Below are 21,720 nucleotides of genomic sequence, written 5' to 3'. Positions count from 1 at the left end.
TTCATTACAAGTATCGGCCAGATAATTTCACATCACAAGTCACAGCAGCCAGAGGTTCTGAATGCACGGGTGGGTTGCCACATACATTCTCCCCAGCCTCTCTCTCGATAGACCTTTTAACTAGCTTACAGAGAGTTAATCAACATATTGGGGGACTGGAGATAGCCCCAACATCTGGAGACACTGAATCACCTGTCTGTGGTGCTTAGAAGCCAGCGTTCTCACAGTCATAAAACCCTCTGTGACTGATAGTTGCCCGGTCATAACACTGGATATCAACAATAGCTGAAGCCTCCCATTCCTTAAGACAGATAACAGACTCAGGGTTGGCCATAAACGTCAACACAAAGAAAAGGTTAGACTCCTAGGAGTAAGGACAGAAATATTCTCTCACAAAAAGCAGCTATAATTAGTTGGACATGCATTAATCAACCCCCTCATAGAAATGAACACAACATTGCCACTTTCATTCCACATACTGTGATGTCAACCAAACAAAGAAACAATCTTTTGTCAAACTCCAGTGAGGAGGACGCTGCTGCAGTGTACAAGGCTGCCCGCTTCCTCAACATGACGGGCTCGGGGTACGTGTGGCTGGTGGGCGAGCGGGAGATGTCGGGTAAAGCCCTGAGCGAGGCGCCAGACGGTATGTTCATCCAGAGAGATCAGCGAGAATGCACCAGTTAACCCTGGACTCTACTCAGAGGCCGATCATAACACATAAGGATTAGAGGGATTAACTATGGATGCTTTACATGATTATCTGTATAACTGCCTGTTGTGTGTTAAGCATTTAAATGTTTAAGCACTTTGTGTTTAAAGGTTTAAATGAGCCGTGTATCGACGGTGCACTTTTAGTTGCGGATAAGTCAGATCATTGTGCTATTTGTGACATATATGGTTTCTAACGAACTACAACGTTTTTTCAACACATAACTGATAGAATGGTAAGCTCAGCCTTTCTTGTCTCTACTCCCTGGATCTTTTTTCGTAACTCACAATATTTTATCACTTTGTGGTCACAAACGTCCAGCGTCTTTTTCCCCCGGGCACTCTTAACACAACCAACCCCTGCAGAGCGTTTGTTGTCCCCGTCCATGTCCCGTCTCTTCCACCTCCACTGCAGCTTCTTCCGGGAGTCTGCAAGGCTGACGGACCTGCTTGCAATCAGAAAACTTAGCTGAAGTTGGATTGTTGTTGGATTAAATTTAGGTCCTTTTGTTCTTTTTTTCCTTAACACAAATAATGCTTTGCTTGTGCTGAATCCCAAACCTTAGTTGGTAGGTCGTTAATACAAAAATAAAGATCCAACTTCAAGGGACTCTTTACACATGCTTTGAAAAGGTCATCAGTGGCAACATCGTCAAATTGATCCATGTTTTCAGCTGCCTCGTTTCGTAAATGACAAGATATTGATATTTTCAGACGGGTTATTAGATTAAAGGGCAACGAAGATGGATCATGCAGCTGATGTATGACCTTTATTCAGGATGTCTAAACCGGCGGCCCTATTTTACACTTTGTGCATTGCAAAAGGAACCAGAGAGGCCGTCTGTGCTCTGGTCAGTGATTATGTGTTGTTGTTGTTGTTGGCCTGGTCTCAGGTCTGATCGGCCTCCAGCTCATCAACGGGAAAAATGAGTCGGCGCATATCAATGATGCGGTGGCTGTGGTGGCTCAGTCCATCCAGGAGCTCTTTGAGAAGGAGAATATCACTGAACCCCCGAAAGGATGTGTGGGCAACACCAACATCTGGAAAACAGGGCCGCTCTTTAAACGGTAAGCATGAACACAGCCGTGAGGAATTAGGTCATTTCTTTTTCTTTACTGATGTAAAAGGCATAGTATCGTATTTCAAATGTATCGTTTGTTGTCGTTTGAGTTTTGATTTCATTTCTTGACATTTAATTGTATTTTAGAATTATTAAACCAGGAAAATGCTTTTGGAAAAGTGGCAGAAAAAAAACATGTATAACGTAAACTCATTTTAAGACTTCATTTCGCCAGACGCATTCAATCCCGATGAAAAACTGCTGTTTTTAAAATGATAAAATATATTTTCTCAGTTTCTTATGAATTTCACGTCAATTACCTTAAAGCTGCAAATAACAACTCATCATATTCAGTCATTTTACCACATGCACTAGCCTGAGAGCCTTGTGCCGAACCAATCGCAATAAAATGCACTGCAGCGTAACTAATAGGTGACACACTACATCGATGTATGGACACATGTGCTCGTTCACACAGATAACCATTTTCATTTGCTCTCTCCAGGGTGCTGATGTCGTCTAAATACCCCGAGGGCCTCACAGGTCGCGTGGAGTTCAATGACGACGGGGACAGGAAGTACGCCCATTACAGCATCCTCAACTACCAGAAGACTCGACTCGTTCAAGTCGGCATTTACAACGGAACACAGGTGATGGACGGTGACGCAAAGTTAGGTTTACCATTTAGTCAATGATTGAGGAAAAGCATTTTCTAAGTTTATTCCCTAGTTTATTCTTATTGAGAATTAGGTCATATCCGGTCTTTTTGAACATTTGTTCTGGACATGCAGCTCCAGTTTTCTATCTTTAGTACACCACAGTTAATTTAGGACAAACATTGCAGTTCAGCCAGAGCCCACACAAGATGCAGCAGTGTGTCGCAGTGGATTTGTGAAAGTTATTGCAAATATGACATGTTTTTTTATTGCTACATGTTTGGAAACGACCGTACAAGTTAAACATACTACCCTTTCTAAAGTGTGTCTCAGCTGGATGATGTCAGTACCACCAACATTAGGGGTGTGCAAAGCAATGACTGCAAACGTATGAAATTAAGTGTTTTTGTTGTCTTGAATCAAACCTCGATGGCAAGCAGGAGCTGCATGTTACTGAAAATGAAGCCTAACAATTGACTTCATGAGTCCTTAAGTAGGTAAAAATGTTGTTTTTATTGCCGAGCATTTTACAAAGCACAACCTCATTTTTCAGACGACGAAGTTACCTTTCAGGCAGCCGCTGTTTTCCATTTGTTTCAATATAAAAGCCAAGGTGCCAACAAGCCCCCACGAGGCACATTTGTGATTTCTGATATTGGTGCACATAAATCAAAGGGCTTGACGACAACATTCAAGATTTGAGTGCCTTTTGGAAAAGAACAATGTAAGAAATGTTTGGAGTTTGACTTAACAACAAAAACAAATTGACTTTTAATCAGTGGAAGAACATAAATATCCTGTATGTGAATTTATTTAACCCTATCACTGTAATATAACATGAGAAACAAAGGAACAAGTACACAATGTTCCCTGGATTGCATCACCTATCATGCAAGTTTAAACAAGCATTGAATGCCTTCAGAACAGGCGTGCATTAATAATAAAAGCATGAAATATATTGGCATATTAAGACTCATCAACTGGGGTACCCCCATAGCTGTCAACTTGTTGTTATATAACAAGTGTGCTTCACTCCAATTGTTGGCATAACACAATTAATTTGATTCATTTGATTCGTTTTTGTTTTTGTTTAAACGAGTACTATTATTTTAGTTTTTTCTTGCAAGTCTATGACACTATAATCATAGAGAATATTCAGTGTCTTTCACATAGAATATCTGGGTTTAATCTGTGTATTTTCTGAAATATTGGGGAAAACAAGCTTGTTGACCTTGTGTTGAGATGAATCTGTCAAATGAAATGAAACTCATTTGTAGTCGATGTTGCATATTTAAGAAGGCCAGCAATGCAAACACAGCGAAAGCACGCACTGCGAGGATCAGCACTTCACTCTGCTGCTCATAGGGGTGATTAATATAAGTTCCTGAACCCCTCCGGTATAAGTCAGAGGTTTATGAAGTAAATAAAGAAGCCGCTGAGCTGCACTTATATAAAGCTGACTCATTAGTGGTGCTCACCCCCAGTGCTGGAGCCTCATCAGCACCACGCCTCTGTCAGCACTCACCGATGCTACTGTACTGTGTGTGGCATCCGCAGGTGGTAATGAACAATCAGCGGAAGATCATCTGGCCTGGAGGAGAGACGGAGAAACCACAGGGCTTCCAGATGTCCACTCGACTAAAGGTAGGGCGCCTTTGCTTTGCTGCTGAAATCTGACATTCTTGTCCACACAGATCCAGACCTGAGCTGATATACTCGTGTTGGACAGCTCGCCTACACTTGTTTCTCCGAGGGGGGTGAAGAAATGCTGTGATATATTTGCCATGACTTCTGATCTCTTCAAATTTGTCTTAGGCGTCCAAAGAACCTCTCATCTGTATCCTTGTCACTTATTTTTACATTCATCCGTCTGTGTGCGTCCATGTGTATCTGGGAGTTTGTACATGGGTATTTGTGTATCTGCTGGGGTTTTCCATGCATGTTCTCTCTCTCTCTCTCTCTCTCTCTCTCTCTCTCTCTCTAAAGTCCCTCAGGATCTGAACAGATCCATATCTGTCTATGTGATAAACAGCTTTCTGTCCCATCTGTTGTAGATAGTGACGATTCACCAGGAGCCATTTGTGTATGTGAAACCAACTCAACCGGATGGAACATGCCACGAGGAAATGACATTAAATGGAGTCTTAATAAAAAAGGTTATCTGCACTGGGCCCAATGAGACCATCCCAGGTAACCTATCAGGGACGTTTATATTATCTCTGTGCTTTTACTGCACCCGCCAAACACCCACTGGAGATGCATACATATATATGCAGTAGGTATCTATATATGTATGCATGTAGCTGAGTGTGCCATTCAGAATGTGTGTTTGTGGGGATGCTAGGACATGCTTGGTGTTTGTGTTTCTGGCAACAGTGTGACTGTGTGTGGTCGTCCGCAGTGTCATACATTTCGTTCCGTCTTCGTTCGCCGCCTTTAGATTAACAAACGTACGTGTTGCATTAAGAGTGATTGTAACTTTGAACTGTTGCTGGTTTTATTACAGGACGCCCAATTGTTCCCCAATGTTGTTACGGATTCTGTGTTGATCTCCTTATCAAGTTGGCTATGACCATGAACTTCACCTATGAGGTGCACCTGGTGGCCGATGGGAAATTTGGAACACAGGAGAGGGTTAGTTTGACCTTTACAGCGCTCTTTGTTGTATGTTTGCATGAGGCACATATTGCACGCAAATCCTCACATTCAATACCTAACTTCTTTTTAATCTCCCTATTTTATTCCACTAACAGTAGTGATCTAACAACTATTCAGAGCTGAAGCAATAGGCGGTCATAAAACGGAGACCCCAGGTATCAAAAGTCCAGCAGGTCTACTGGTGTCAGCTTTAAACACTGAGCAGCCATCACCATGAGTGTTTTAGTCAACTAGGATTTGCAGATTGGTTTTCATTGGCAAAATACTTCATCTTATGTATGCACAAATATTGACAGACATTTTCCCCTCAACAGTTTGCTAACTTATATTTGCAGTTAGCTAGCACATTATGTTTAGCTCACGTTTTTGAGCTAACGATAGCTTAGCTAACATTGGCTAACAATAGAAGGAATAAAGGTTGGATATTTTCTAGGTAAATTGAGGATTTGAGCCTCAACAGTTGACTAGCATCAACACGGAAGAATTATACATCATACACTATTTATTAGTTTGCTAAATCACGAATGTAGTCGATCTATGGGTTTGCCCATTGGTTAGGGCTTGTTCATTCAGGTAAGGTGTTGACAATAAGTCATGTTTTACAATATCCTTAAATATTACCCCTGAATAAATATTGTTTTGTAACTTATGTTAAAGAATCTTAATGTGGACGGGTTAGCAATAAAACGTAATAGTCCTCTACTTAAATCAATTTGCACAAACCCTTAAAAGGGCTATCATTCAAATGAAAATCTATTTGACAAACTTGAAAGGGGTCGCTCGTAGCGATGAACCTACAAAGAGTAATCAACCGAGTTTCCACTTATATTTAATCTAAACAGGCTTTCTGTGGAAGCATTAATCTTTAACCCAGAGAAACCGTACGGATGAGCACGATACTCTACAATTCTGGTGTCCTTCAGTGCATGATCTTATTGATTCCTGAAAATAAGCAAGCTCTGTTATGATCCCCAGAGCCAGTTTTGAAGTTTTGAAGCACGTCTTAAGAACTTATATCCCCACTTGACCTACCCTAAATCCTTAAAGTCTGCAAACATTCTGTGGTCTAGACGACAGAAGGATCTGATTCTCATTTTAACACTTTCCTTTTGGGGCTTCAGGTGAACAACAGTAACAAGAAAGAGTGGAATGGCATGATGGGAGAGCTCCTGGGGGGCCTTGCTGACATGATTGTAGCCCCGCTGACTATTAACAACGAACGAGCCCAGTACATCGAATTCTCCAAGCCCTTTAAATATCAAGGTCTCACCATCCTTGTTAAAAAGGTAAGTGTCTTCATTTAGTCCATTTGATGCTCTATTAGGAGAAATGTATAGCTCTATTGTGAAAAGATTTGTATCCCTTGTGTATCTATCTACTGTCAACACTTGCAATGACCATGTTTCTTTGATTAAATGCCACCTTGAAGTTCACTGTGACAATAATATGCAAATGTAATCAAAGTTGTAGGTCCAATTGAATGACAATTGCCATGTGTGTTTTCAGGAAATACCTCGCAGTACACTGGACTCGTTCATGCAGCCGTTCCAAAGCACGCTGTGGCTGCTGGTGGGTCTTTCGGTGCATGTGGTGGCGGTGATGCTTTACCTACTAGACCGGTTCAGGTACAAGGGGGACATCTGTGTGTATGCGTGTGCCCATGTGTGTGTTTACGTGTAATCACAACTGAATGGGTGAATGTGTGTGTGAGAAATGTGTGTACATGCACTCCTGAGCGCTGTAGATCTTACCTCGGTATGGACACGGAGGCAGAAAGAGGTGAAGATCGGCTCCAACCATCCCACTGCTCTCTCCCTGTCTTTGTCTGTTTCCTTTCCCAGTTCGTCTTCCTACTTGCTTTGCCCGCTCATGTTCAGTTCCCTTCCCTGCCTGGGGTCGCCAGGGTTTTCCACTCTACAGGTTCTATGCGATTTCTCATTTTATCTCCTGCAACCCTCCCAATTTCTTCCCTCTAGCCCGTTTGGAAGATTTAAAGTAAACAGTGAAGAAGAAGAAGAAGATGCCCTCACCTTATCATCTGCGATGTGGTTCTCCTGGGGAGTGTTGCTGAACTCCGGTATTGGAGAAGGTAAGATTATAAAGGAAAGTCATTCCTGAAAATCTCTAAACCCTCATGTAATCGCAAGTAAATGTAGCCTTTCTGCCAAAGCACTGTTATGCTGTTGAGTAATTTGGTTTTACACAGTTTCAGAGTTAGAATAATTAAGGCATTTGTAGTTCCAGGCGATGCCTTGCTGACTGTCATGTTTTTCTTTGAGGATGACAAATTAGTAACTTTCAAATTAAATTGTGTTGAGAAAGAAAGTGACAGATCCCATCTTTAAACAGCTTACACCTGTTCTAATGATTTGTTTCATTTGTCTTCCAGTTTCCTTTTAATGTCTGGTATTTTTAGAGGGCTATATTTGTATTTCTATGTAAAGTTATGCACGTTTTTATATTAAGGTAGATGGTTCATTGTTTGCAGTAGTAGTTGTTAAAGTAGTAAAAGCTCTTATCCTTTTTTTTTTTTAACTCACCACACAGGTGCACCGCGCAGCTTCTCAGCGAGAATCCTAGGTATGGTGTGGGCCGGATTTGCCATGATAATTGTGGCATCCTATACTGCCAACCTGGCTGCCTTCCTGGTGTTGGACCGACCTGAGGAGCGCATCACCGGCATCAATGACCCAAGGGTGTGTAACGGGCGGTATTAGGACCAATGTAACAGTTACTGGTGAAACAGTGGATATCTCGGCCAAGACCTCCTCTTCGGTGTGCTGATTAATTGTTTACTGTACGCAATAATGGAGTTGATGGAGAAAGACCAGGTTGAAGCCAGTTAACAAGCTGATTTTAAACAACCAATACAATTCCCAGACATGAGCAGATGGGGTCCCAGATTGTATCTTGCTCCATTTGTTTCTCTTTCTTTTCAGTGGACCGCACAAAAATATGTCTTAAATTACATTTGTTATTCGCAATTAGTAATCATGACTCGACTGTTTGTGTCTTGTCCCGGTCTCTGAATCCAGCTGAGAAACCCATCGGACAAGTTCATCTACGCCACGGTGAAGCAGAGCTCCGTGGACATCTACTTCCGGCGGCAGGTGGAGCTTAGCACCATGTACCGCCACATGGAGAAGCACAACTATGAGAGTGCCGCCGAGGCTATCCAGGCTGTGCGTGACAAGTGAGTCTCGGCCAGGCCGGGCCGACAACAGCTAGTGTCGGCCGGCTGCTCGATTTATCAGACACACAGACCAGGGTCAGTCCAGTCAGCTCAGGGGGGGGGACATGGACCTTTGGCTCAGACGGAGATGGCAGGACTTACTGCAGCGCTCCCTCTGATCCGGGCCCATTGCCCAGCCAAGAAAGATTCAGGGACAGGAGCAAGACACGTGTCAACAGCATTGGCACAAGTGTGAGGTTAAGCTAACATTGAGTCAAGAAGCACCCTTTTTCAGGTTGTACCAAGACGAACATCTTTCAGATGGGGGGAATCCAATGGGGGACGTGCCCTCACCCATCTGGCATTGGATTTCATTTGGGCCATAAGAGCGGTAGAGATTGCTGGTAAACGCTGTGTGACACACACGATCTGGTGTGCGAGAGAGAGAGAGGGGTGGGAGCCGTAAATGTGTATGTAAATCATTGTACTGTTGCGCCGTAACCCCCTCCTTCCCCTCCTACCTCCTCCCTCCTATTCCTCCTCCCTTCCCCTCCCCCACAGCAAGCTGCATGCTTTCATCTGGGACTCTGCGGTGCTGGAGTTTGAAGCTTCGCAGAAGTGCGACCTGGTGACCACGGGAGAGCTGTTTTTCCGTTCGGGCTTTGGCATAGGCATGCGCAAGGACAGCCCCTGGAAACAGAATGTGTCCCTGGCCATTCTCAGGTCTGTCCCAGCCGAAGCTGCATTACTCGTATGACTTTTTGTTTTTGTTTCTTATCAGTATGATTTCATGGTCAGGTATTGACCTTTTTTATTAACCATTGAATACATTGCCTTATGTCACATCTTATATCTCTGTATCTCCTCTTTCCTTCCCTATCTGTCTGTTTGTCTATGTTTGTCTGTGCACCTGTCCTGCTGTCTCTGTCTCATTTGTGTAGCTATCTGGGAGTAGGCAACTCAGGTATTGCGCCAATCACAGCGTGTATTAACTTTGTTACCTCTCTCTCTACCAACCCCAACCCCTTGCAGTTCTCATGAGAATGGCTTCATGGAAGACCTAGATAAAACCTGGGTGAGATACCAGGAGTGTGACTCAAGGAGCAATGCCCCAGCCACACTCACCTTTGAAAACATGGCAGGTATGGTCCATAAGGCATAGAAAAAGCGTTAAAAGTGATTGGACAAAAACTGCAGTGGTAAGGTACTGTAGCCCTTTTTTGTCCAATACCTTTACAATATCGTTGTGTTAGTGTCGGCGTGGTTGCCTTGTGGAAATGTGCCGTATAGTATCTTGTGCCGTGACGTGTGTGGTTGTGGACTTCAATTCATATTGTGTGGGTTGCAGCTGCCTCCATCAAAAGGAGCTGGTTGAAAAGGACCGCTGATCATGACTGGGAGACCATGCATTCACGATCAGTGGGAGCGTGATAGATCAGCATCTAACGTATATCTTTCTCTGCTCTGTGTTTGTTTGTCCGTCTTAACAGGGGTATTCATGCTGGTGGCCGGTGGGATTGCAGCAGGTATCTTCCTAATCTTCATTGAAATCGCCTATAAGCGCCATAAAGACGCCCGCAGGAAGCAGATGCAGCTGGCCTTTGCGGCGGTCAATGTTTGGAGGAAGAACCTGCAGGTAAGATCGATCCCCTCTGCTCGCTCACACCCAGGGTGGAAAGGCTGAGACTTGGTTGCAAGAGAGCCAACAGAGCCCCCTACTAATGGGGGATCGATTGGACTCTCAGCCTCTTTCGAAGCTTTTCATTTTGCACTTGAGTGGTGGTCAGATTGCCAGATCACAATCTGAGAAACTGTGATCTCGGATGCCTTCATGCACTTTAAAGCATCCTCAGTGGCCACCGTGTAGATCACAGTTCCTAGAGGCCAACGTGTCTCTTGTGTCTGCCTGCAGGACAGTAAGGAGGTCTCTGGAAGTCAAGCGATGGGAGGGACCCCCTCATTAGTATGTAACTAACTAGCAGAACCATCTCCACCCCCATGCCATCTCTAGCTGTTAGATTAACAGTAAGATAATTAGCATTGCGACCCTCTAACCTGAAGGCCACCCGACTAAAACTTCACCTCCTATGCGTCCATTGCATGAGCTATATAGTATTTTCCAAGCTGCTGCTGTGGCGCTTACACACTTCATAAGGTCAGATGACGTGGACATGGAAAGCCTACCATAATAAGCAAATGTCCAGCCAGAAATATCCTAAAAACAGTGATTACAGTCCGGTTGATGCACTTTGATTTTGTCCTCATTGATTGCTTTCACTCTGAAGGCCATACTGACAGCAGCCAGGAGCTCACAATGCAAATAGAGCATAAAGATTAAAATCAATGCCCACACTCAATCACACTGCATTGCCACGTCCAGTATTTTGAGAACTGTAAATGTGACAGTGTGTCTCTTTAATAAGTGCAGTGTGCGTTATGCAGACACCAAATACGCCTCGAAACTTATCCTGCATGACGGGGGCTTCATGCAAGCAGAAGCAGGCTTCAATTTAAAGGGTCAGCTCACCCACATTTATAAATATATATAACGTTCTACTTGTCCAACTGTGTCTGGCCATGCAGATAGCTTTGGTTTAAAGAGATAGCTTAGATTTTCTGAAGTGGGCTTTTATGAGGTTTAGTGAGTGTAATACTTTTAGCGAATCACAGTCACGCACCCCCTTTGGTGTTTGAAAGGGAGAGTTTGGGTAAATTGTCAAACCATAACCAAACAAATGAACCAATCAAGGCAGAAGTAGACCTGTAACGTTTGTGCTCAGCAAGGTAACATGTATTATTTCTCAATAGAGTCTGTTGGATTTGAAGAGAGCATAAGTAGCAGCATTAGCCACTATTCATAAATGGCTGTCAAGTAAAGTACACACATTCTCAGTATATGTACAGTTATACTGATATTGATCTTTATTAGTTTGGCCTTTTTCAGGTGGCTAAAAATAAGTTTGCCGCTGCCTCCTCCCACATTCCTTAGCTTCTGTGCTGTTACTCATACTATCCCTCCTAAACAAAATCTTCTGCAATCAATTTCTCTTTCGTAATTTGAGTGAACCAACCCTTTAAGAAATAATCAATCAGTAAGGTCCTTCACTCAGCCGGCAAAGAACATGATTTGCCCCCGTTTCCTAATGCAATCAAATGGGGCTGTGGAGCGTCGGAGCACCCCCTCCTCCTCTTTTTTACACTTTCACTCCCTGATTGGATAGCTTTAGAAGTTGCAGGGTGGGAAAGGAAAGGGACAACTGCCCGTAGACCTCGCGCTTCAGACTCCTGTCAGCGATGATCATGTCGATTTCTATGCATCGCTGAACAAAGGCGGCTCATGCATGCTCATCTTGCTTATCGAGCGTCACCGTGAGCCCTGCAGCCAGAATACACACAATCTTTCTCTAAATATAACCGCGGTAATGGATTGAGTCTCATGCAAGGAGCACACATGGAGTCTACAAAGTCAAGTTGAGCTCAGACAATATGTTCTATTCAGAATATTATTCATACAGTTTGGGTGCACAGATTAGATTATTCACCGTGATCTAATTTCCACAAATTTAAAACGACAACTTGGTCATGTAGGACACAAGCTCATCACGATGGAAAATCTAAGATCACAGTTTATGTGGCCCTCTTCCTTCCTTAGTGCAGCAAGCACTGAAACCTGGAGTCCATAGTTGAATGTGTTTGAATGCCATTGTGTGCTTCTACTGCCTCAGGCGGGTGTAGTACTGTGCACCCTCAAAACTGTAAACAAATGAGGCGTAACCTGAGAGAACTTGCACTTCTGACTAACAATATCTGTTTATGCACTCCCATCCTCTATATGCTGATACTGCTTAAAAGCCCTCATCATATAAGTTTACAAAAATATAAAGGTGCATGCATGGTAATAATGGCATGCCTAAAGCATTCTTTAAGCAGCTGTAGTCACAGAGATGTAGTGGGGGTAGTCTAACTTACCTTCATTAAGCACCTTTTTATATTCTGATAATAAATACAGCCTTTTTAAGCTATTTTAAAATCTAAGATTAAATCTGTGTCTAATTTACAACATGTAACGGATGTTCTGTACAAACATTGTGAGATTATGAGAACCTGGAAACAGACATGCAACAGACCCAAACGCCTCTCCTACATATAGGAGCAAGACACACAAACTTTACATTACATTTCATTTAGCTGACGCTTTTATCCAAAGCAACTTACAATTACCAATTACAGGGACATTCTCCCTGGAGTAACTAAGGGCTAAGTGCCTTACTCTAGAGGACGCTAGTGGTGGTGTTCCAGGTGGGATTTGAACTCACAACCTTCTGATCTCCAGCCCACCTCACTATCCATTAGACCACCACTATCCCACTTTACATTTGCTTTGCCTCTTCTTGTTGTCATTAAGTGTCTCTTTGTAGTCATTTGTCTCTTTGGATTTCTCTGGATCTCTTTGTAGTCATTAATGTCTCTTTGTAGTTGCTCTGTATCTCTGTGTTATCATTTAGTGTCTCTTTATTTTCATTTTGTTTATCCTTCTGGCTTGTAGTGTTGGATCTCTTGGTTGGAACGTTTCTTTTTGAGGGACATTATGTATGCTCGATAGGCTCGTTCAGTAATCCATGCAAATCAAAAAGAACAGTGAAGTTTGGATTTACGTTCATCCAATACACGCTTATGTTGTTCTGTATCTGCTGTACATGTATTATGCAATCGATTACTAACTACTTTGCATTATCAACAAGGGGATAATGTGTCACAGCTTTTTTCCTTTCCCATAAAGTGGACAAGAAATCAGTTAATACAGATATAAAACTCACTAAAGCAATCTTGCTAGGTCTCATAAACACGTTGGTAACACTTACAACGTGTCTTCTGTCTAAAATGAATGAAGGCATTCCTACAGAGGCATGCCCAACGCTGTAGTCTTGTATCTAAATTGAAAATTGAGTTAGTTGAAAAAAAAGTATTTTACAATTACACATAAAAGCACTCTGTATGTTTCTTTCTATCACAAATGATGCATTGCATTGGTTAAAAAAAAAAGTATAGGCTGTTCTATAAATGTACATCATATAGATTTATGTTACTGATCTCTAGCGTGATCACTGGTGCAGAAGGTTTTGCCGACCACTACATCTCTACGAGGCTACAGGTCTGCCTTCCAGTCTTCCCTTTAATAACAGAGGTTACTCAGAAGTGCACCGTCTGAAGGAGACAGAAACTGAAGTCAGTTTGGGATGAAAACAAAAAACTCATGATGATGAATATGGTATTTAATGATGAAGCCCTGCAGCGGCTCGCTTTGGTTTCGGACCAGAAACAACACTGTACGAGTCACCATTTCGCTCTCCTTCCGATGGTCCAGCATGCAGTGCATGTACGGACTGTGCACACGCAGCTCCTCATCAGGGCTCTGAGCTACTGCCGCCTCGCACACGTGTGAAATATGAAGGAAAGTAAAGATTACAAGAAGAGACGTCACCTTGGTTCCTGAACCAAGAGTCATACAGCTAGTGGCACTTCCTCCATTTACTAACATGAGATGTCATCTTTCAACAGGAAAATACTTTTATTTTATATACCTGCAATAAAATCGAGTGATGTGGTGTACCAATCACTCGTCTGCCGGCGCTCATCTATCCTCCCCGCCACCATGTCATTAGAAAAAAAAGAGAAAGTGCTGGTTGGCGGGGTGATATAACGGTGCCCTAAAAGAGCCTAGTCATGTGACCTGATGAAAAAGGATGAACTGCGGGGGCCAGTGCTGGCCAGGATTGATTTGTCATGCTATTTGTTTTATGTTTAATTATTCTATGTTTTCCTCCTTTTTTCCCTCTCTCCATCCATAAAACGTTCTGGCATGTTGAAATTCACACCACACTGCCCCGCCCGGCTGAAGGGCCTCCCCCCCTGCAACTACTCACCCATCCTCCACCTATACTTTAATAACATCCATCCTAGAACGCTTTTTTTTTTTTTTAAGAAATAGAGAATAGAAAATATTTTGTTTTTTGCACTTTAACTCGGATAAAGAATATATTTTGCAGCTGAAGTAGCGTGATCATTTCTTTATACATTTCTTTTAAATGCACTTTTCTCCATTCTCCATTCCATTCCCTTGCGTGTGGGGTGAATTTCCATTATACCGCTTTGAGGTATAATGACTTTAAATGGGCTTAACTTACTGACTTTTTGTCGCTGCTGTTCTCCCTCTTTGATATGCATTTTATGGCCTCCGATACTATAGCTCAACGTTTTTATACTTGCCTGGCTTTGGATGTGGATGTTTGCTTTGCTAAGTCTTCTTTAAACACCTCGCTCTTTTTGGTTCCCTTGGCTTTTGCTTAAGGATCTTTTTTAAAGTAATAACGATCAAGTGGATGGAAATTTATTTTATTTTCCTTTTCTCCCCCTATGCAGCCCTCTTCCTCTCTAGAGACTCAGGATGTAAGAATACCTTAATATGAGTTTTTATTTTGCACACAAACACTATTATTTATTTTGTTAAGAATAGCTATTGGGCTCTCTGATGGTATGAGGGCCATCTTTTAAGGATACGGTTAAAAATTCTTCTCTCTTTTCATTTCTATCTCTGTTTTGAAAGAACTGCATATAGTTATATTTGTTTAGTTGATCCAATTTTAAATTTGCTTGTTTGTTGAGATGAGAAAGTGGAATCTTTGTGTTCAGGCAGAATATATTTAGAAGTGTAACGTAGGTATCACACCCACTGACATCTTTACTAGTCATCACTCATTCCAATGCATTTGAAGGGGGTCGAGTGAATGTGTCAGCACATTTCTTGAAGGCTACCGGGCCGTCTTGTGCCGTCCCAGTGTAATAATGTAGACCAATGCCCTCATTCAGACTGAAAAGACTACTTCCACTCTCACATCTAACAGGCTTTATCCCTTTCTTTCTCCCTCTTTGCGCATTTGATATTTCCAAATGCTGTAGTCTTTCTCATAAGGACCCTCTCTCTATTTAGACCACATACAATAAGCTCATTGACTAGGGTGGTGTTGGTATTGGTGGGAAAAACAGAACGGGTGAAACCACGGTTGTCACCCTGGCCAGAGGACATGAATAATGATTCTACATATATTCATTTTAGGATAGGAAAAGTGGTAGAGCAGAGCCCGACCCCCAAAAGAAAGCCTCTTTTAGGTCCATCAGTACCAACCTGGCTTCCAGCATCAAGAGACGTAGGTCCTCCAAAGACACGGTAAGGAGACGAAGAAGCAACATCTTCCCCCTCTTTACTCCTCCTCCTCCTCTGTCTCTACTTCTCTCCTTTCTCCTCCTCTGTCCTCTCTGCCTACATCTCCATACCGACCGCGAGGGAGTCCCATGTCCTCACCCACCATTTCCACACGGCTCCGCGGCCTCTGCCACGTGTCTGTCCGTTCACCATCGATCAGCCATCACCATTTAGCATCTGTAGATCCTCTTACAGGCTGGAGGGCATCAGGGCAGGAACTCAGGTCAGGAGCTGGGCTCTGAATATGGAGAGCAAGCCAGGGTCTTTTAGGGCTTTTGATGGGATTAGTGACCTGATCAAGGGGGGGGGGCAGTCTGCCAGTGGTGTTTTGTCTTGGGCTGCTCTTACTCTCCGCCTATGGTCTGGACGTGGATTCTGGCGATTGTGTGCTGTATTGGTGGCGTTGTGGTGTGTGTGTGTGTGTACTGTACTTTACGTACAAGTGATATATATCTATGTCCGTGTCCTGTCTTTTTGACTTGCTTGATCCTTCGTATATCCATTGTTTCTTTGCACCTCCCACTTCCTCTGTTTGGGTTTCAGCCGCTGTCTTTGCTTTTGGTTCGAAAAAGCATGCGCTGGTGTTTTGTCATTTTTTTCCCCCCCAAACAATCCATTTTCAAGGTTGTCGCGATGGCCGGTGCTCGTGTGGAAGAGAACTAATGTCTTATTCTTTTTTTATCAACATGTCTATTTCAGGATTACACTCATGGATTTCTATTGATCAATTTACTTTTGGTTTGATCATTTTCTTTGTCATAATTCTTGTTTATTTTTCAGTGTCCTTGTGATCCGAACTGTGCATGCCTTATTCAGGGTATATTTCAGGTGTTGATGACGGCCTTCTTTTATGCTTTAATTATATGTTTTGTGTTCCAAACTGCAAAGCCTTAGACTCTCACTGTGTTACAAATATGAGCTATGCTTTCTTTATTTTTAAACCACCATCTCTTTACCTTTGCTTGACTCCTTTGTTGCAGCACATTGAGAGTGTCAGGTTTTCTCCGCTCATTTACAGTTGAGTTGAAAGGTCCTGCTCGTTGCAGTTGGGAGACTGTACTCCATACACTTGGAATACTCTGACAAACCATTGAACCGCACTCATTTGTGCCCAGCTGTTCCTCCACATATAGCTGGTCCAAATCTGGCATGACATTAAAAAGCAGAATGATCTCTGGAGATAGCACAGACACCTTCAAGGAAAAGCTTCTTCCCAGGGGAGACGTATCCTACGTCAGCTAAACTAACGGGTTACAACAAAACTATTATTGTGTGTTTTTATTTGATCTCATGTCTTTCTCTCTTTCTCTTGTTTTAACTGTCTTTTATTTCAAATCGATGTTTTCTGCCTTGAATCGAACCACCTTTACTCTCCCCTGGAGGTTTCTCAATAGCATTGGTCACATATGAAGAGAAGAAGAGTGGGATCGCCATTGTTACTATGTTTGTCTCCTACAAAGTCATGTTCCCATACAACTAAACCGCATTCTCAATAACGTTCCGTGGGTGTTTTCTCCCGGTGTATTACGGTCAAAGTTTCGAACACGATAAATGTTTCCCTCGAAACCAAATTGACAATCTGGTTTCATTGTATGGGAACGTCATCTTTAGGAGAAGGTTTCTGATGCCTGTTTTGAGAGCCATAGCTGAAGAAATGGCTCAAAGTGGTCAAATAAAACAGTGTAGATGCTCCAATCGCAAGATTTCCCATTCCCAGTCTTTGACCATTATTTTTGATTTTATATAAATGTTCTTCTTTTATATTAATGGATATCAATGGACTTGAGTGTCAGTGTCCCTCACCCACATGCCACACTGCTCCTCTCTCCCTCTGCAAGCATGCCGACGACTGTACCTGTCCTAGCTGTAGCAACAGAAATAACCTCTGTAGTTATATCCTAAGAAGAATCACCATAGCTGTGTTGCATACATAGCTTTATAACCATTACCTGTAGTTGTGATGTCAGAGAGCTGTCTCTCTTTTTGCTGGTCCACTTGACCCCAGTAGGGCGCGCTGTTAGCAGGCCCTCAAGGTACAAGACATGAGGAGACCCACATGGGGGCTGTAAGCCATATGATGATGATGCAACCTGCGGGTCAAGGAGATGAGGGACATTCACTCTGACTCTCAGAAAATACGACGTTTCTCAATTCAGAATGGATGTCGCTCCATCTGTCAGCATGTTGGTTGCATCATAACAGCTTCTTAAGCTCGTATGCTTGAATGTATTGGCTCTATCGGCTTAATAAGAGAGGCACGTTGATCCTAAAATCTTGCTCAATTGAGAATGACAAACAAAAAGTACATTTAAGATGGGTACACTGAAGACTCTTCAGTGTTTTGGTTACGCAACGTAAAATATTCATTAGTAATGCATTAAGTAAACAAAAGATGCTCTCTTGCACACTGGATTATTGAAACAGGATTTTTCAACATAGTGCCGTGAGTCAGGATTATGCTGGCAAGTTGGACCCAATCTGTGTTCCAAAACATGAGCCTATTCTATAAAGAAATGCATGTTACAAGCTCTAAGTATGATGCAATCGACTACACTCACAATGATAACCAGAGATTGTTTCTATATTTGCACTTGTTAGCAGGAAAAGCAGCCTCAGCACTGCAAAATATGGCTTACGGCTGTCAGACCACACACTCTCAACATACTCAAGGCAGAATCACAGTTGCCATAGAAACTAAGCACCTGCATGAAAACGGGATCTTGTTTTTCCCTCTCAGCACTGTAGACGCCTAACAATTCAACGCACTCTGCTTTATAAGAAGCACATTGGAGCCGGGAATGGACGTAAGAGTCCGGCACAACAGCACTTTGAACTTCAGAAATTCATCTTCTTGTCCATGAGCTAAAATTAGAATGGGCCGCCTGTCTGCATGCGTACAAATGACTGTGGGGAGATAAATGACCTGCCTGTTTTCCCTTGGCAGGAAATTATCACCCGAAAAACAAATGATGCCTGATTCAAATGTGCTGTTGTCTCGAGACTCCGGACTTTACGTATTCTCCCAACTAGCCCACCTCAGGCACAACCTTAGCAAAAAATCCAAACTGATCCAACAAAATAAAACAACAAAACTGTGGTTTGCCCGAGAGGGGTTAGAGAACCCTCATGCTTCCTTATTTCTGCCGAAATGAAGCACAGGTGTTCTTAAAATAAGATATGAATGTCTAGATAAGTATGCTAACGTTCTGGCAAATGCTGCTTTTGTCTAGAAATGACTGTCTGTCTTCTTCCTCCCTCCCCATTTCTCTTCGTCTCTGCAGCAGTACCCACCTACTGACATCACGGGCCAGCTCAACTTGTCTGACCCGTCTGTCAGCACCGTGGTTTAAAGAGAGGGGAGACGCCGAGGTCCGCTCCCCGAGGAGAGAGGAAACGAGACGAGGGAAAGAAAAGGAGAGGAAGAAGTGGACGGGGAGAAGGAGAAGGGAGAAGCCATCTCCTCGTTCCCTTCACCACTCAAGTCGAGGCTTTCATTTCACCGCCAGTCGAGGGAAGCTTCGGAGGAAACTTGCTTGCTGAAGAAGTGTCTGACTGAACTTGCACCCTTTTTGACAGTCAGGATTACCTGGCATTAGATATTTGTAGGGTCCCTGAGCATGCACAGAAGAACCCATCTGACTCAAATATACAATCTTTTCCTTCTGTATATTATTAGCAAACTTATTTAACCTTGTTTTTTGTCATTTTGCTCACTCACAGAGACTTAATGTTTGATGTTCAAAGTTCCTGACCCGCTGTATAAGTTTAGCAAGCCAGGTTTAGTTAGTTAAGTTTAAGGAAGTACTGTACTTAACATATCACTTTAATTAGGGCTTAAATACCATAGTGATTTTCCTAACAGCATATACCGCAATACAAGACGTACTGTAAGCTTCAATCGATATCAATTATTTTTTAATGCAAACTACCTATGTTTTTATCTACACTTTAAAGGTTTTTAGAAAATGTTGCTTTCTTTGAGAAGCACTATTAATGGCACTAAGGATAAGGAACTTGTGAAGATGATGGGAGCATGTGAGCGCTTGTATATGAATAAGAGCTTTATGTATCTGAATGATGACATTTTTATTTTGAAGGCTGTATACCAGATTCTATAGTTGTTTTCCCCTTTAATTGTGTACTTATCAACCAAATGCATGTTTTTGTGTTCTTCTAAGAACTCAAAGACATTCTGTTAAGCTTAACTATCATTCAAAGCAAGGTGCAAGCTGAACTCACTGAATATTTGGAGATCTGATCAAACAGTTAAGACTGGTGTTCTTATGTACGAGAACATGTTCTCATTCGTGAGCCATGTTGCTTTTGGGGGCGCCCTCTCTCTTCCTCTCTCCTGCCGCAGCAGTCTTTCTCATTTCCAGTCTCTAAGGGGCTGCATCAAAGGGCCAGGTTTTTAACTTAACCGTCACTCGGTCTTTCATGCAAAACCTCGTCCAGGCGTAACGCCGGACAGTTTTTCACGAAGGAACCCCGAGTGAATTCAAAGCATGGTCTTGGTTAGGCGTAAAAACAGGCCGTTTCCCATTTTCTGGAGCTGAGAAACCACTGCTGTTTGTTGAATCACCTCGTGTCTGCTCTCTGGCACTGCATAGCACTTTATGCTGAGGCGTCTCCCAAACAGTCAAATAAGAAAATACCGATTAGTCGAGAAACAGAGTAACATCAGTCAGACATATTAACTTCTCCACTTTCACTTCAAATACAGTATCTACACAGCCTTTAGAAAATTAATAATGACCTTTGAAACAACTACACCAAGTGCAAATCAGAATTTGGTTTTCTAACTCGAACCAGGAGTTTGCTTTCTGATCATGTTCTCATTCCGGCCTTTGCATGCTTACGTGTTACTATCGGTGCTTGGGTTTGTTTTTGGATGCGTGTTGTTGCCGTGTACAGTCAGCTGAGCTGTGTGGAGCACTCCCTGTAAATAGATGTGGTGTAGATAGGTTTGAGGAGATTGTACCGCTTGTATTACGACTGCAGCTGAGAATGTCTAGTAACACACGCCAACAACAGTTGTGATTCACTGGCATGAAACAAACACACAAACAAACACACATACACAAACACACACTATCACTTGTTTTTCTTACCTTTTCAAGTAATGATCTTGCATTGAATCATCTTGTTTATACAACTGTAAATAAAATATACTTGCATTGCCAAGTCTACCCAATCCTATGATTTTATAGTTGTTTAATGGCTCGCAACAACATTATAAAATACATCTGTTCAATTTATTTTTGGGTCAATCCATGTATGATATTGTCGCAAATGTGAGGGAATTCTGAGAAATGTCCATCAAAAACTCACAATGCATAATGATAACTTCAAAAACAACATTACAAAATTGACCTATATTTAGATAACAATGGGGAAAAAAAGGAACAAATCATGGTTGAGAAATCTAAAATGTAGAAAGCCTTCAATTATTGTCAATACATTTTCCATGGAATGACTAATGGATACTTGAATTATGAATTGTTTACAAATGATGGAGTTAGTAAAATGTTTGCACTTCTACAACTGCTTTCTTGGGGGTTTCAAAGTAAAAAATGAAAGATTGTAACTAAGGTAAGCAGGTAACTGTACTAAGAGATCAAATAATTTGAATATCAAAGAAACTAGAGAGCATTTAGTAACTATTTTTCTCTTCCTGTAAAGCTGAATTTGGTCCGCCTTTAGACAGTATGGTTGACTCCTAAATGGTAAAGTAATATACTGTGAAACTATAAGAGCGATTACCTGCCGAGTGTTTTTGACTTGTAAGTAAGTAACACCTGTCCAGCAGGGAGCAGCAGAGAGTCACAGAGAAAACATGAGAAACATGGTGGAGAAACTGAAAGTCCGGAGATTGACACCAAATCAAAACCAGAGTGGATCATGGAGACACAAACCCTCTCCAATAGGATCATAATTATAGCGCTTTGTGTTGGGTGAATGTTTATAAAGATATTTAAACTAAAAGCAGCTAATAGTGTTTCGGGAATGTGTTTGCATTATACACAAATGATGAAAGAAAAACTAGAAGAAACACCCAAAAACCCTTTTTTAAAACAGCCTTAACATGTGAAGGTTAAACCTGGTACCATAGGGACCCAGTCACAGTCACAGTTGGTATAATCTTTAATTAAATTATGAGTGTGGAGTTAATAAGATCACGGCTGTCTTTGGTAATTAATG

At 42.2% G+C, this 21,720-nt stretch overlaps 3 protein-coding genes across 7 annotated transcripts in view; 2 read left to right on the top strand and 1 right to left on the bottom strand.

The window, feature by feature from the left end:
* Nucleotides 1-21,720, bottom strand: part of stxbp1a (syntaxin binding protein 1a) — a 682,465-nt gene that overhangs the window by 495,298 nt on the left and 165,447 nt on the right. The window lies entirely within an intron of this gene.
* The window catches only part of cherp (calcium homeostasis endoplasmic reticulum protein), a 103,957-nt gene that overhangs the window by 46,081 nt on the left and 36,156 nt on the right, over nucleotides 1-21,720 (top strand). The gene's annotated exons all lie outside the window — the stretch shown is intronic.
* On the top strand, nucleotides 490-20,713 carry LOC104966793 (glutamate receptor ionotropic, NMDA 1). 4 transcript variants are annotated; one of them, XM_010796083.1, is made up of 17 exons: nucleotides 490-646; nucleotides 1,605-1,779; nucleotides 2,278-2,422; nucleotides 3,986-4,072; nucleotides 4,483-4,630; nucleotides 4,935-5,062; nucleotides 6,208-6,372; nucleotides 6,593-6,711; nucleotides 7,063-7,175; nucleotides 7,634-7,782; nucleotides 8,122-8,279; nucleotides 8,820-8,981; nucleotides 9,291-9,400; nucleotides 9,749-9,894; nucleotides 14,679-14,705; nucleotides 15,373-15,483; nucleotides 18,801-20,713. In XM_010796083.1, exons 1-17 carry the CDS (start codon nucleotides 571-573, stop codon nucleotides 18,867-18,869), a joined length of 2,088 nt encoding a protein of 695 aa, XP_010794385.1. In that variant the 5' UTR covers nucleotides 490-570; the 3' UTR covers nucleotides 18,870-20,713. The 4 variants fall into 4 exon arrangements, with proteins under 4 accessions (XP_010794385.1, XP_010794386.1, XP_010794387.1 ...); XM_010796084.1 differs by lacking the exon at nucleotides 15,373-15,483 and adding an exon at nucleotides 10,171-10,221; XM_010796085.1 differs by lacking the exon at nucleotides 15,373-15,483.

Source organism: Notothenia coriiceps, unplaced genomic scaffold (assembly GCF_000735185.1).
Source record: "Notothenia coriiceps isolate Sejong01 unplaced genomic scaffold, NC01 NC01_scaffold00037250, whole genome shotgun sequence".
Classification (NCBI taxonomy): Eukaryota; Metazoa; Chordata; class Actinopteri; order Perciformes; family Nototheniidae; genus Notothenia; species Notothenia coriiceps.
This window is presented reverse-complemented; position numbering and strand designations above follow the sequence as displayed.

Excerpts from the sequence above, each read along its gene's own strand:
- LOC104966793 (XM_010796083.1), top strand. The coding sequence starts at position 571 with ATGACGGGCTCGGGGTACGTGTGGCTGGTGGGCGAGCGGGAGATGTCG. Across the intron at positions 5,063-6,207 it reads AATTTGGAACACAGGAGAGG|GTGAACAACAGTAACAAGAA; the intron begins GTTAGTTTGACC and ends TTGGGGCTTCAG. Across the intron at positions 9,895-14,678 it reads TTTGGAGGAAGAACCTGCAG|CCCTCTTCCTCTCTAGAGAC; the intron begins GTAAGATCGATC and ends CCCCCTATGCAG.